General features: G+C 38.9%; 1 protein-coding gene across 1 annotated transcript in view; it reads left to right on the top strand.

Annotated features, from left to right (window-relative positions):
- LOC126257762 (Down syndrome cell adhesion molecule-like protein Dscam2) overlaps positions 1-16,788 on the top strand; it is a 381,956-nt gene that overhangs the window by 271,099 nt on the left and 94,069 nt on the right. The window contains exons 18-20 of the mRNA XM_049955588.1: positions 2,979-3,125; positions 4,730-4,891; positions 16,039-16,178. Coding sequence (XP_049811545.1) covers positions 2,979-3,125; positions 4,730-4,891; positions 16,039-16,178 — 449 coding nt within the window. The remainder of the gene's footprint in view (positions 1-2,978; positions 3,126-4,729; positions 4,892-16,038; positions 16,179-16,788) is intronic.

The following is a 16,788-nucleotide window of genomic DNA, read 5'->3' as shown; positions in this document are numbered from 1 at the left end:
TTGGCAGCCAGAGACTGTGGACATGTGTGTGTGAGTTGCATTTGTGTGTGTGTGTGTGTGTGTGTGTGTGTGTGTGTGTGTGTGTGTGTGTGTGTGTGTTGTCTAATTCTGATGAAGGCATGTTGGGCCGAAAGCTTTGTTTGACAGTCTTTTTGTTGTGCCTATGTGCGACTAGTCATCTCCGCTATATGGTGAGAAGCAACTGTCCTTTTCATAATATTGTCATTATTCCATACTGTATTTTCTATCGTTAGAAAACAGTCTCTTCACTGTGAAATTTATAGTCATGATCTGAATCATTTCTTATGACTTTGAATAACATGTTTTCAAACAAAATTCGTCTCTATTCAGTTTGGTCATTCTATTTAGCACCTTTTGTAATTTTTGAAATTTTCTTATCAGTTAAAAGTGTATCTAAATCCATGCCTTTAAATAGTAATGTCCTTGTAGAGTGAGCTATCAATACATAAGAGACTTCACTTATGCCAGCAGACTTTTTCTGAATATTTTGCTTTACTAGCACAACTGGGACATAGAATGCAATGGAGGTATGCTTATTCTCCTCATGAGGGTTGTTTTTGGAATGCGTGTTTCACTTTACAAGAACTTAGGCTGTGAAGGCAATCCATGAGTTCTGTTTCAGTGGCATAATCGGTAACAGTGTATGATGAAGAGCAAGGATTTGCGTTAGAGCCCAGAATGGGACATAATTTTAATGTAATGAGTAGTTCCATAACAGTATACCTTCCAGTTCATTATGGTCTGATTTTTCTTCAGTTGGAACCAGAACAGGTGAATTTTGAAACATTTCTTTACTTTTGTTCCTGTTTTGATTTTTCTCTTTATGTTCGTGTTCTGAAGTCCAAGAGGATTGTTGCCATTATTTTCCTATGTGATGAATGTTTGTCTTTTTTTTTAATTTTAAAACTATGAGTTGTTATTCATGAAAATTCCGAAGGAATCAAGTTTCCTTATCAAGTCTAGTTTATGAGGATGTGTCCATTTGTAAGAGAGGAAGAGGCATACACATCTTGCACCCTTTGCATATGTTGTACATGTATCAAGTAGGAAAGTCCAGATACAATGCGTTAAGTGTATCTTTTGAGGGTAGGTGTCTGTAATGGATGTGTGTATGTTGTGATGTCATTTTTGAAGTTAAAAAATTATAGACAGGAAAATACAACAATTTAAAAAGATAAATGTAGGAAAAACACCTGAACTTAACAGTAAAGTAGGATTGTGAGCAACTGTGAGCTATGGTTTAGACCTATCATCATGTAAATTTGCAGTCCGTTTTGTGTATTTACAGGAGACATGTCATAAACTAACATTACAGTTACAATAATTTGTACGCTGATGATGATAATAATAATATGTACACTGATAATAATAATAATATATTGACACACTCAAAGAATGTGCTGAGAAAGTTGGGCTACAAATCTCATTTGAAAAAACTGAATTCCTATGTTCAAAAGTAGAAATTGCAAGCTTAAAAACAAAATATGGCAAAATCAATAGAATCCCGTATTTTAAGTACCTCGGAGAATACATTGAACCAACAGGCCAAGAAATAGTATCACAGCAAAATCGTTTACAAAAAGTCAAAAAAGCATTCTGGTTAGTCCACAACCTCTACAACAAGAAATCCTTGTCAAGACAAACTAAAATTCGGCATTACAATACCGTCATAAAACCAACAGTCCTCTATGCAAGTGAAACACTAGTACTGAACAGAAAGCGAGAACTCGAAGACATCAAAAAAGAAGAGAGAAAAATCATTAGGAAAATTTTAGGAGCGAGACAGACTAAAGATGGCTACAGACTGCAAACAATCAAAACAACAGAAAAGTTTTCAAACATAGAAATTGATTTTAAGAAAAGGCGACTGAAATTCTTTGGTCATCTTAGCAGATTACCAGAAAACCGTTTGACCAGAAAGCTAATAAATTACGTAACCTCACTTAAAGCTTCAACACCTTGGATGATCGAAGTTAGAAAAGACCTCACCAACGCGGATATAACAGCAGCCGATATTTCAGACAGAGATACTTTTAAGCACAAAGTAGAGAAGTGGAAAGTTTTACCAGAGCAACCAAAACAAAAACAGTACAGACCGAAGTGGTCAGAAGAGCGAAAGCAAGCCTTCTCAAAAAGAATGAAGATCTATTGGAGCAACAAGAAGAACCAGAAAAAAAGTTGATTGTCATTTGCTTAATGTCATTTGCTTAATGTCTTCCGCTATTGGGAGAATTCATAAATAATAATAAATAATAATAATAATATAACATTAAAACAGTATTTATATGAACAATGTTATATACTTGGTAGAATATATAACAAGTTGTATTTGACCAAGGCAGTCTCATGAGACTAATGGAGGGGTTACAAAAAGAAAACAACAGGCTCAGATAAGAAACATCAGAATTAGAAAATGAAAATCGGAAGCCTAGACAGAATAACATCAAGGAAGAATTTATGCTGTATGTTAACGAGGCAACTGCAACTGCACATCTGCAGAATGCCATCAAAGCTGCAAAAAATAGTCAATGCAAGCCAAACAGTGATGCTCAGACAAAAATGAGTTGCAAACCTATGGAGAAATTTACAGAACTAGTTGAGGGAAAAAAAAAAAAAAATGCAGTGAACAACGCTGTAACCACCAGTAAAATGTAAGCCCTTGATAGTAATGTACAATGTCACATCAGAAATTACAGCTGGAGAATTATTTAAAACTTTTCACAACAAAATTTGTGTCAGACAGACTCAGTGAAGTATCAGTAGCTAAGACAACAGTAATTCAGGTGACCAGATGTTATTCAAAATATATGAAAACTGTGTATATGATTTCATTATTAATTTTTACTATTTTCTTTTCATTGTTTTTTCTTATATACATCATCACTTTAGAACCTGACCCATATTACTATGTGAAATTTCAAAAATCAGAAATTGTACCATTTGTTACTTGTTTACAGTACCAGAAGCTGCCCCACAAAATGTGACGTGTTCTCCTCTATCATCACAGAGTGTGAAAGTGAAATGGTCTCCACCACCAACACAGCATCATGGGGGTGTCATACAAGGATACAAAGTTGTTTATAAACCGGTCATGACTGATTCTGGTAAGTAAGAAACCCATCAGTCACAGTTGTCTACTATTTCTCGTAGTTGCTCATGTGAAATGATGAGATATTCATTGTTGGTTAGTTTCATATTCCGTGGATATTTGTGATCAACTCTTTCCAATTCAATTTTTCTACTCACCACGTTTTCCCCAACTCATATTTATTTTACACTAATGGTAATGTTTCGGACATTGTCTGACATCAGAGCTGTAGTGGAAAATTGTGATGTTGGACATAGTCTGACCGTGGATCCGAAAGGGTTTATAGTAAACATGTGGAATGGGTTATCTCACTTTCACATTACTCATTTATATATAAATATGGCACATGCTGACCATTTACAAGTTTTTATAATTTTTTTAAAATACAGATGTGATTTAGTAATTCCTATAATTCCTACCCACCATCTGTTACGCTTTACAAAATAGAAGTTCTTCCACAGAGTAAAAGGAGTTGTCAAGAAGAAACTTTTTCAGTTTGTTTTCAAACTTAACTTCACTGCCTGTCACATAAGATATATCATTGGGTATTTGATAAAAAAAAATTGTGGCCACACTGATGACAGCATAGTACGAATGTCAGTTATTTTTTAATGACTATTTGAAATGGAAAATCCAAGATGGAATGTGACAATATTATGAAAAGGATAGTTGGTACTCACCATATAGTGGAGATGCTGAGTCACATATAGGCAGAACAAACAGACTGTCACTCAGTAAGCTTTCAGCCAACAAGGCCTTTGTCAGAAACAGTCAACAGGCACACACACACACACACACAAACAATCAAATGCAACTGTCACACACATGACCACAGGCTGTGGTCATGTGTGTGTGAGAGTTGCATTTGTGTGTGTGTGTGAGAGAGAGAGAGACTGTTGACTATTTTTGACAAAGGCCTTGTTGGCTGAAAGCTTATTGTGTGACAGTCTGTTTGTTCTGCCAATCTGCAACTCAGCATTTCTGCTATATGGTGAGTAACAACTATCCTTTTCATACTACTCTTATTGGAAGTTGAATGATTACATAAATACAACAATGGAAAATTAGATACCAAATTGAGATAAATTGAAAGAATTTTGTTAATAACTTTTCTGAATGGGATAGACAGAAGAGAGAAATAATTTTACAAAACAGAGTGGCAAACATTTTCAAAAATGCCTCTATGAGGTGGTGCAAGAAAGTTGTTAGGGGTCATGGAAAAGGTTACTCTTAAAATTCTGAGGGTATGGATTCCTTAAGGTATGGAAAGACTTTGGGTTATTCTTACTGTTACTCACATATTATTTACTAATACTGCCTTGTCTTTCTCTTCATATAATGAAATTTATAGACCTCACAGTTTTACTTACATTTATCTACTCATACTGCTTAGTCTTTCTATTCAGCTTCAGATAATGAAACTTACAGATATGGTAACTTTTTTGAAGGTGTTGCTCTCCACTGGATGAGTGTTACCATTTATTATCACTTGTAGTTATCATTTTGTGTTCAGTTTTCTTGCTTTCAGAATTCAGGTAACTTAAATTCAGATATTGCAGTGTCTTATTTCCACAACTTCAAAAGCAGTGGAAAAAACGTTTCTGTTTCTTCAAATTTCAGATCTTCAGGCAGCTGGCAGTGAGGTGAAGCGAACTTCTAGCCTGGAAACTTATCTACATGGGCTCCTCAAATTCACAAATTATTCCATCAGGTTGTTGGCCTACACAAGTGTAGGTGATGGAATACTGAGCAGCTCTGTTTTTTGCACCACAGAACAGGATGGTAAGTTCTAATCGACAAAACTTTTAAAGTTAATTATGTAGTACATTGTCTGCATTGATTAATTTCACAGTTGACTTTTTGGTTGGAGTGGCAGTGAAGTCCTCATACCTCAAATGATTTTAATAACTTACAGAGAGCTTTAGATAATTTTGGAGTTTGAAGGAAGATTATATTTTGTAAATATTGCTTCTGACAAAAAATTAGAACAATGAACCACACCCATACCATTTATCAGTGGAGCTGCATAGGCACTATTAAAAATATAAAAAAAATCACAGTAGCTTATATGTAGATATGCACATGCACACACACCCACACACATTCACATGAACATTGTCATGGCAAGACTGACCTCAGACTGTCGGCTGTGTGTGGTGTCATGGCCATCTGTGTTGTTACAAACTACATTTGGTGTTTAGCTTTTGGGTGCAAAGGTGAATAAATTTTGTAACTATGCAACATTCAAACATACTAGATATAGTTTTCTGTGCAAGAAACTTAATTCTTTTCAGTGCACTCCACAACATTAGAATGTTTGCCCTTTATTCTGTAGATAGTCGTATTTACACTAATCTTACTGTGAAAATGATAGTCTTCGAAAGCCAAGTGATAAGTTAGTTGAAATGAATGGAATTCGTGGTTTGAATACTGACTTGCCTTTTTGTTTCCCATTAATATTTCATCTTCTATGATGTTGGTTAAAAGCTTTTTTGTGAGAACATTCCTTTGAGCAAATTTAGGAGCTCTTGATATTCATGCAAGTGGTTTTCTTTTCTCCAAAGGTCTCTTTAATTTTTCTGTAGGCAGTATCTATCTTACCCCTTGTGAGATAAGCCTCTACATCCTTACATTTGTCCTCTAGCCATCCCTGCTTAGACATTTTGCACTTCCTGCCGATCTCAGTTTTGAGACATTTGTATTGCTTTATGCCTGCTTCAATTACTGCATTTTTGTATTTTCTCCTTTAATCAATTAAATTGTAAGTTTGTTGAATAGCTCACATTGTTGATGCAGGAGAACATTGTAGATTCAAAGGGAAATACTGGAATATGAAGCACACTCTCTGTGCATCCATATGCTGTTGGTTTATTCACTGAAAACCCAACTGTCAGTTGAATGTGGAGAAGTCAGTACTGCATTAGGCAGACAGGCAGGTGTGTGCGCTAGCCAAATGTCGATGGTAGATGTTGATGACAGATAATAATAAAGCCTAAATCAGAATCTAGGAGAAAAGGTTGTCAATAAGTGCACTGGAGAGCTTGCTGTAAACATCAGCTGGTTGCGACAGCTGAGATCGTGGAGGTCCACAGCAGCCCTTAAATATGCTGCGGGTGTTTTGTGTGACCTGGGACCACCAGATGTATCCTTCTGTGCCACACAACTTTGCCAAACACATGCATAATTACATTGATTGGTCTGTTAATACATCCAGTGGGATTTGTTGTCCAAGAAGATGGATGGTCTTGTAATCCTGCCGTGTTACTGTAATTCTAGAGGTGACTGTGTGATACTGGAATTTCCATTAGCCATATATGCTTTTACAGTTGATGTGTCATTCTGATGACAAATCAGTATGTGTACTATTTTACTACAATCTTTGTTAAGTTTCATTGTTTAACATTATTTATTTATCCACAAAATTATGTTCATCATGCGGAATACAAGCTATAGCAATTATTGAAGGTGCGTAAACATTTGTGTTACATTCATTTTTTGTACGTGCCCTGTAAAGGACAGAATGTACATATATTTATGTTACATAAAATAAAGGAAAGCCAACCACTCCCCAACAGAGGATTGATGAACAGATCACAGAAACACATAACAGAAAACAGCATTTATACCAGCTTTTGAGCAGTAGCTGTTTCTCTAGCACAAGTACACACATTCACACATACTTGTATTGCTGTGATGATGGGAGTGTGTGTTTGGGTGTCTGTGTGGTTGAGTCTCTGAATGTATGTACTTATGGTTTTATATGTTTCTCTGCTCCTCCAGGAATTTATATTATTGTTATAACTTCACATTACAATAGTTTTTTAAACAACGGGCTTTATTTTTAAATATGTGCTGTAAAAGGCCAGGTTTATAAATATGTGTACACATATATCTAAAAACAAAGATGATGTGACTTACCAAATGAAAGTGCTGGCAGGTCGACAGACACACAAACAAACACAAACATACACACAAAATTCTAGCTTTCGCAACCAACGGTTGCTTCGTCAGGAAAGAGGGAAGGAGAGGGAAAGATGAAAGGATGTGGGTTTTAAGGGAGAGGGTAAGGAGTCATTCCAATCCCAGGAGCAGAAAGACTTACCTTGGGGGAAAAAGGACAGGTATACACTCGCACACACACACATATCCATCCACACATACACAGATACGAGCAGACACATCTACATAAGAATAAGTGACAATATAATTTAAATGGATAGACAAAAAATCTACTCACAAAGCAAAGCTTTCAGAGCCAATGGCTCCTTCTTCTGGCAGAAGCGGTCAAGGGGAAGGACGAGGAGTGAAGGAAAAGGACTGGGGAGGTTTAGGCAAAGCGGTACAATTCAGAAAAGTCACCCAAACCTTGGGTCAGGGGAGACTTACCAGGCGGGATCTCACCCCGTCCGGAAGATCTCCCATGACCTGGGGTTCTGGGTGACTTTTCTGAACTATACCCTATTGCCTGAACCTCTCCAGTCCTTTTCCTTCACCACTCTTGTTTCCCCTTCAACTCTTCTGCCAAAAGACAGAGCCACTGGCTCCAGAAACTTTTAAAAGTTAAACCCTTTTGTGTGTGTGTTCTCCTGCCGCTGCTTGGTGAGTAGATTTTTTATCCATCCATTTACATTATATTGTAAATAATTGATTATTTTCATTGTAAAATATGAATAATTGTTATTCAAATACCATCTCATTTAGGATTAATACATTTTGGACAAAATTTAAGTTAAATGCGACATAAATTGGTCTCTGTTAAAAGAAATAATAATAATAATTGCTGAGGCATTGCACTGGTAACATTCTTTTTGAAAGAGTTCTTATTATTTTTGAGTGAACAGTGTACTTTCTTATAGAATGTGCCACCTATGTGAGTCATGCTGTCATGGAAGTTACTGTCTCTGATTTTTCAGATAAATGTTACCATCACCAAGGGTGTGATGATCATGCATATCATTATTTGTTTTAAAGAGATGGAGATTCTTATTTTCAAATGAGACATACTCTAGGATGTTTGTGCATGGGACAGGTAATATTCCCATTTGTTTAAAACTTGGATTGATAGGTCTATGTGCTGGCAGTCACACTGATCACATTTTTGTGTAACAAATATTTTGTTGTTCAAACAAATTTCGGTCTTGCAGCCGGTCGTCGTTCAATACTTCGCACGATATTTCAACTGGGCACCTGCCAGTCATCTTCAGGTGAGCCGTCGCAGACTGGCGAAAACGTCCTCCGTTCCGCAATCAATAAAAGCTTTGCTCTTTTACCATGTAGCTTCTCAAAACTTTGGATGTGTGAGGCCATCTCCTCCCCGTAAAGGTGTCTGATGTGAATTTTAAAATTCTTTTTATTGATTGCGGAACGGAGGACGTTTTCGCCAGTCTGCAGGTGCCCAGATGAAATATCGTGCGAAGTATTGAACGACGACCGGCTGCAAGCCCGAAATTTGTTTGAACAGTCAATTCACCAGGAAAATTTTAAAATTCACATCAGATGCCTTTACGGGGAGGAGATGGCCTCACATATCCGAAGTTTCGAGAAGCTACATGGTAAAAGAGCAAAGCTTTTATTGATTGTGGAATGGAGGACGTTTTCACCAGTCTGCGACGGCTCACCTGAAGATGACTGGCAGGTGCCCAGTTGAAATATCGTGCGAAGTATTGAACGACGACCGGCTGCAAGCCCGAAATTTGTTTGAACAGTCAATTCGCCGGGAAAATTTTAAAATTCACAAATATTTTGTTGTTTGTTGACCCCAGAAAGGAATGTTATATGAGATTACTGAGTTAACTAGTACAAAGCACACAGTTTAATGATAGTTGACTCACAGCTTTGAATTACAACTCTAAAGGCATAGCAGAGGCTACTGATTTTACACAGTATTTTATCTCTGTGGATATTCTGTTGTAGTGTGTTGTCTATCCAGAGCCCCAGGAATTTAGCCTAACTGACCTGTTCAATAACTTTCTTGTCTATGACTAATGTTTGTATATGCGTTTTATGGTTCTTTGAGGAGCAGATCATATGAGCCTGTTTTTTTTTCCGTATTAGGTAGAAGTTGTTATACAGCCAGTGTTGGAACCTTTCGCTGCTGTCGACTGTATCAGCTCTCATCTGTGTGGGTAAACGTTACAAGAGAGGAGGTTTGTATCCTCAGCAAATAACACAAGTACTGTTGAGGGCAAATGTTCTGAGTGGTCATTAATAAAGAGAAGGAAGAGGAGGAGGCCTAAGGTTGAGCCCTATGGGACTCCTGATATGACTAATATTGTATCTGGAGTGTGTTGCTATTTCTACCAGCTGACCTGTTTTTGATAGATAAGACTGAAACCTTTCCATACAGACTATTGTTATACAATAAGCATCCAGTTTGCATAGGAGCACTGTGTGATTGAGTTGATCATATGCCCTTGTAAGACCAATAACATGTCCAGATGCATAGTGTGGAAATAAAAAGAGAGCCTCATTCCTCGATTTATTGTTACAAAAGCCAAACTGCTGTGCAGTTAATAATGACTTATATTCGAGAAAGGACATTACTCAAGAATATACAACTTTTTCTATTATTTTGGATACAGTTGGGAGCAGGGATGTAGGTCGGTAGTTGTTGACCTCGTGCTTGTCTCCATCCTTGTGTACTGGAACAATCTTGGAGGTTTTGAGTGGTTGAGGGAAAATGCCAGTACTTACAGAGCAGTTAAGTATGTTGCCCAGTAGTTACCCGTTTTATTAGACAGCTGGATAAACCGTCGAGGCAAGATGAGAGGGAATTTTTGATATTCCTAATAATTAGGAGAAGCTCTTTCAGAGTTACAGGCATTAGAAAAAGTGATTAGTCACACCATGTACACCAGGTAGAAAAAGATTTTGTCAGTGGAGAGTGACCAACTGAAAGATTACTAATCCAGAAAAGTGTCTATTAAATGTGCCAAAAATTTGTTTGATATCTGTTATTTGTTGGCTAATATATTGATGAAGTTCTGATGTTTTCTGTTTGAATCAATTTATAAAGTTTTTCTGGCAGTACCCCACATGCCTTTGCTTTTGTTACTGGGGTCATTTACATGGTGTTTCAAAAATGATCGGTATATTTGAAACGGCAATAAAAACTAAACGAGCGGCGATAGAAATACACCATTTGTTGCAATATGCTTGGGACAACAGTACATTTTCAGGCGGACAAACTTTCGAAATTACAGTTGTTACAATTTTCAACAACAGATGGCGCTGCAAGTGATGTGAAAGATATAGAAGACAACGCAGTCTGTGGGTGCGCCATTCTGTACGTCGTCTTTCTGCTGTAAGCGTGTGCTGTTCACAACGTGCAAGTGTGCTGTAGACAACATGGTTTATTCCTTAGAACAGAGGATTTTTCTGGTGTTGGAATTCCACCGCCTAGAACACAGTGTTGTTGCAACAAGACGAAGTTTTCAACGGAGGTTTAATGTAACCAAAGGACCGAAAAGCGATACAATAAAGGATCTGTTTGAAAAATTTCAACGGACTGGGAATGTGACGGATGAATGTGCTGGAAAGGTAGGGCGACCGTGTACGGCAACCACAGAGGGCAACGCGCAGCTAGTGCAGCAGGTGATCCAACAGTGGCCTCGGGTTTCCATTCGCCGTGTTGCAGCTGCGGTCCAAATGATGCCAACGTCCACGTATCGTCTCATGCGCCAGAGTTTACACCTCTATCCATACAAAATTCAAACGCGGCAACCCCTCAGCGCCGCTACCATTGCTGCACGAGAGACATTCGCTAACGATATAGTGCACAGGATTGATGACGGCGATATGCATGTGGGCAGCATTTGGTTTACTGACGAAGCTTATTTTTACCTGGATGTCTTCGTCAATAAACAGAACTGGCGCATATGGGGAACCGAAAAGCCCCATGTTGCAGTCCCATCGTCCCTGCATCCTCAAAAAGTACTGGTCTGTGCCGCCATTTCTTCCAAAGGAATCATTGGCCTATTTTTCAGATCCGCAACGATTACTGCATCACGCTATCTGGACATTCTTCGTGAATTTGTGGCGGTACAAACTGCCTTAGACGACACTGCGAACACCTCGTGGTTTATGCAAGATGGTGCCCGGCCACATCGCACGGCCGACGTCTTTAATTTCCTGAATGAATATTTCGATGATCGTGTGATTGCTTTGGGCTATCCGAAACATACAGGAGGTGGCGTGGATTGGCCTCCCTATTCGCCAGACATGAACCCCTGTGACTTCTTTCTGTGGGGACACTTGAAAGACCAGGTGTACCGCCAGAATCCAGAAACAATTGAACAGCTGAAGCAGTACATCTCATCTGCATGTGAAGCCATTCCGCCAGACACGTTGTCAAAGGTTTCGGGTAATTTCATTCAGAGACTACGCCATATTATTGCTACGCATGGTGGATATGTGGAAAATATCGTACTATAGAGTTTCCCAGACCGCAGCGCCATCTGTTGTTGAAAATTGTAACTACTGTAATTTCGAAAGTTTGTCTGCCTGAAAATGTACTGTTGTCCCAAGCATATTGCAACAAACGGTGTATTTCTATCGTTGCTCGTTTAGTTTTTATTGCCGTTTCAAATATACCGGTCATTTTTGAAACACCCTGTATGAAGGCTTTATTTGCTGGTTTTTTCACTATAGATATTACTTTATTTGAAGTTATGTACTATCTGTGGTTGACCACTGTGCTGTCCTTTGTGTAACTACAGTGAGCTTCAACCACTGGTTGTGGTGGGATGAGGGGGTTAATATGTCATTTTGATACTATCATCATTACAAAATATTGCAGTGTAGCAGATCAGAAGTATCTGCAGAAAAACAGTGGTGAACTGCTAACTGTTCTTTCTTGTCAGGATGTGGGGCTCATAGATGGCTTGGGTGATGCGTGTGACATTGTGGAAAAGCTGCAGACAAACAAGCAATGAAAGAACCAGTGAAAATAAACATTTCTTTATTAATTTATACAGCTTGGACAGTCATTCAGATGTGTTTTCATCTCTGGTGTGGTTTGACATTCACTTGTCATATTTCCTCTGGCAGCATCAGGTGAGGTAGCGCAGTGTGCAATTAACACACAGTGCCAGGTGGGCGGTGCACTGACCTAGCCTAGTTAGTATGCCACAACTGAGTTGACAGAGGTGGCCAAGCACCACATATGGCTCTCTGCAGTGTGAGACAGCTGGTAGTTTCGACAGGCATTGCAGCGTGTAGCAGTGCTGCTTAGAGTGTACCTCTGTACCAGTGGCTGGAAAGTGGTGGTGGGGAAAGACTCTTTGATATGGTAGCAGAGTTTTAGCTGCCAGGGCCTGGGCAGTCAGGCAGTGGTCTCTTATTTGTGGACCAGTGATGACAGTGGTACCACAAATACTCAAAGGCTGCAGCTGATACAGATGGCAGTGTTTTGTTGCCCAGCTGGTTGAACAATGGCAGGCTGGTTTGGCCACAATCAGGATTAGGGGAAGTGACTGGGGTGGTTGTCGCAACTGGCAGTAGGTTGGACTGTAGTAACTTCCCAATGGATGGCCTGAGAGTTGGCGTGCAAAGATTTAATGACCTGGAGGCAGTTGCTTCCACTGATCACACAGTTCAGTGACCAGTGCCAGACCCTGTGGCTGTGGCCTGATTACAGCTCTGGACTCCACATTCTGCTCTGAGCTCTACTATAGTTTTTTCTGTTGCAACTCTCATTGAAAATTTTACTGTAACTTGTGCGCTGATTTATATACAAGTATTTGTACTTCACATTTCCAATTCCACTCATAGTGACACTTGGTCCTTTACATTACTTACACTTCTGTTTTCAATCACACTAGCACATGGCTCACCACTGAGTCTCTGTGTTCTCACTGCACACTCTTCACTTCAACTAACTTCTAGTTCATTGCACACTCTTCACTTCAACTAACTTTTAGTCCTGCTAGCAGTTACATATTTCACACCTTGAGGGAGGAATGAGCTTCGGGGAGCCATCCTATCAGTTTGTCTTCTGACTTAATATTTACATGCTAAAATTCACATTTACCACATTCTCCTATTACATATTCTACATACATCTAGTAACTAACGTGAAAAACCCAGAAAAATTCTCTTAACATCGCATTAAGTTACATCACATGTTTACACAAACAACATATCTCATGCTTTCCTGCACTGACACCAAAGTACTAGGTGTTCCTTGACCTGCATAACTCATTTATGTTTATCTATATGATATTATCTTGTTGCCTCATCATTATGACTGAATCAGTAATAGAACCTATTTACAGTAGAAAGTAGTCAGTGGAAGTGTTACTATTGTCATGTACTCAGAGGTATTCAGCAGGCAGAACTATGTGACGAACACAATTCACAGACTTCATCCTCACAACACACACATAATACCTCACCCTCGTATTCCTCTCATTACTTCATAATGAACCTCAATAATTTAAACTCACTGATTCCTCTCATTCTGGGAGACATGATCAGTGTATTGCAGTGCTTGAGTTTCTTGATATCACTGTCTTACTACTCGGGTCACGGATGTTTTCCAGCCATCTTCCTGTACTCGTAATACATTTATACATCTTATCCCGATATACTATTTCCTTGGTTACCCTCCTGCCCGTAATACAGCTCTGAAAACCTCTGACAAACTTCCCATCACGTTCTCCTGTAGTGGCTAATTTTGACAGACATCATTGGTGGATTTACTACTATTTATGTGCATTGTGTCCTGGCAGAACTGGAATGGTTTGACTGATATTGTGAAGTCTAACAATTATCTCTCCTCCATATGATGCCTAGCATATTGCTGATTTGGGACAGTGTCACATAATCTCAAGACAGAAAATCTGAATTATCTGATTAGGTCAATGCTGAACTATCACTATTTATTTCTAGCTTATATCTACCTACACTTGGGAATAAATCACATTCACTAACTTCCTAATACACACTTCACAAATTATTCAAACTGCCATTAATCTTCATTGTGACAAGATCCCCAGCTGCGATAAATTTTTTTAATGATTTTGTGATGCTTCAACTGCTGTTCCCTTGATACATTATTGTACAATTTCCTTCAAACCTAAATTCCAAATATTTCCATATTCCATGTAATCTAAGCCTAACCTAAAAGCTCCTCTAACCTGTTGCCTAAGCTTTACTATTTACAGTAATCCTCATACTTTATGAAATTCTCATTTACAAGAAATACTTATGGCTGCTTTGGCCTGATCAAAAGTCCTCTTGACCCAAGATTTACCAAGCTAGGTGTCCTCCTCGTACTGACTTGTATAATGACCTTTTGAATAAAAAACCCAACAAATTACATCATCATGCCCTTGTCATTTACATTGTGTTCATGTTACCAATGTTAGGGGCTCAGTCTTTGGGCCATTGCCAATTACTGAATCTGCCTTACTGAACAAGAATACAAGGCGTCAAATATACCAGGAAGCATGGATCCCACAAGTGAAAATTAAAAGCCTGTGGTGATACTCACTCATGTTGCTGCCCCAGTTGAATCATCATTTGCAATCCTTTGCCATCAGAACAATGCATATTTTCTTTGTTGTCAGTGATTCCTCAGTCTCCAAACTACCTGCTCCTGTCACCAAAACTGTAACACAACACAAGTAAGATGTTCCCTTGTGGGCATTAAAAGTAGCTGGTCAGAAGAAGCAGCAGAGAAACTGGAGTGAAACATAAACAATTCTTTCTCGCAGGATGTGCTAGTCTTCCTAGGGTATTACGATGTTCATACATAGCTTGGGAGACAGGTGTGACATTGTGGAACAGCTGCAGACAAACAAGCAGGGAGCATGAACAATTCTTTATTAATTTACTCAGCGTGGACAGTCGTTCAGATATGCTCTCGTGCCTGTTGAGGTTTCTCATTATCTTGTAATATTCCTCTTGCAGTGGCAGGTGAGGTAGCACAGTGTGCTACTCACACATGGTGCACTTACCTGGCGTAGCTGGTGTGCCAGGATTGCATTGGCAAAGGCACCCAGTACCTCATATGGTCCACTGCAGATGAGGTGGCTTGCAGCATTGACAGGCATTGCAGAACATGATGGTGCTGCCCAGAGTGTACCTCTGAACCAATGGCTGGAAAGCAGTAGCTTGCAGACTTGTTGAGATGGCAACAGAATATTGGCTGCCAGGGCCTGAGCAGCTGGGCAGTGGTCCCTCACTTGCAACCCGGTGATGACAGTGGAAGTGGTGGCATAGTTACGGTGAAAACTAAGACTGTGGTTGGTGTAAAATTGGAGCCATTTCATTACCCGGCTGGTTGAACAGTGACAACTGGTTCAGGCCGTTTTAAATGCTGCTGCTCCATGCTGACTTCTTGGTAGTGTCTATGTTTGTATGACATGCCAAATGATCTGGAACAGGGGTGATGACTAGGGTGCCTGTAACCAGCAGTAAGATGGGCTGTTGTAACTTCCTGAGAGCTGGTTCGGGCAAGGGCTTGCAGAGGTTTGACAATGTAGAGGCATTTGCTTCTGCTGATCATGCAGTTCAATGACCAGTATTGTCCGGCAGTGGCTGTGGGCTGATTATTGGGTCTGAGCTCTGTCTTCTGTCCCAAGTTCTGCTGTAGTTTTGTTCCCTTACAGAAGGAACTATTATTCTCTGGCAAATATCAAGAGGTTATAATTTCTGTTTTATTCTCTTTGTACCTTCAAATTTTGCCGTTAGTTTACATCACTTCCTGATATTTTCCCTGTAGGTCTCCACATGTACTGATGCCAGCTGTTCAACATTAGCTAATGTTTTAAGTGACCCCACAGCCTGTTTGTTAACAATCTCCAGCCCATATAGACAATAAGAAATCTCTTCTTTATTTCATTCCAAATGTTAGCATGTAGTAATAAACTTAACTAATGTAATATACTTTTAATGTAGCACACAAACTTCGTTTTTGGTTTCAGTTCCTGGTCCACCAGCTTTTGTCAAAGCACTTTCACTGACTTCTGATTCCATTTTGGTCTCGTGGATGCCCCCCGAACATCCAAATGGTATTATTACGCAGTACTCCGTTTACTGCAATGAGAAAAACAGTCCACAAAAGGTTAGTTAACAGTTTTGTATAAGTTGTTCAGTGACATTGAAATTTATTGAGAAAGACTAAATAGAGCTCTAAATAAATAAAGCCATAAACACTGAAGTGTACAGTTATGATTACTGTGTATTATGACAACAGCATCACATATCCAAAGCAAACTGACCTATGGACAGTAATATAAAATGAACTGCTCAAAAGCTTAATTCAGATTGCACTATGATTTAAAATGTTATGTTGATACATGTACAAAAGAAGGAAAATAGTTAAGAAGTTTGCAGACTGCCAGTTTCTGTTGCTCAACTCACATTTCCTTTCTGGGGCTGTGAAACTAAGTGATGTATCCACACAAATGTCTTCTTAGTTATTTTTCTGATAATCAATGATGATGACAATAAAACTTCATTTATATGTGGTTCACAAGTTCATGACAAGCTAAAAGAACTATTTTCCCAACATCAAACCCTGGTCTAGTGAGACTGCAAAATGCTAACCGAGCCAATTATGCAGTACAAAATCTCTTAGGGTCCAAACTGTTGACTAGGAAAACTGAAATAAAGTTATATAATACAATCATCAGACCAGTTCTAATCTATGGGACAGAAACATGGAGCCTAAC

This window comes from Schistocerca nitens, chromosome 1 (assembly GCF_023898315.1).
Source record: "Schistocerca nitens isolate TAMUIC-IGC-003100 chromosome 1, iqSchNite1.1, whole genome shotgun sequence".
Classification (NCBI taxonomy): Eukaryota; Metazoa; Arthropoda; class Insecta; order Orthoptera; family Acrididae; genus Schistocerca; species Schistocerca nitens.
This window is presented reverse-complemented; position numbering and strand designations above follow the sequence as displayed.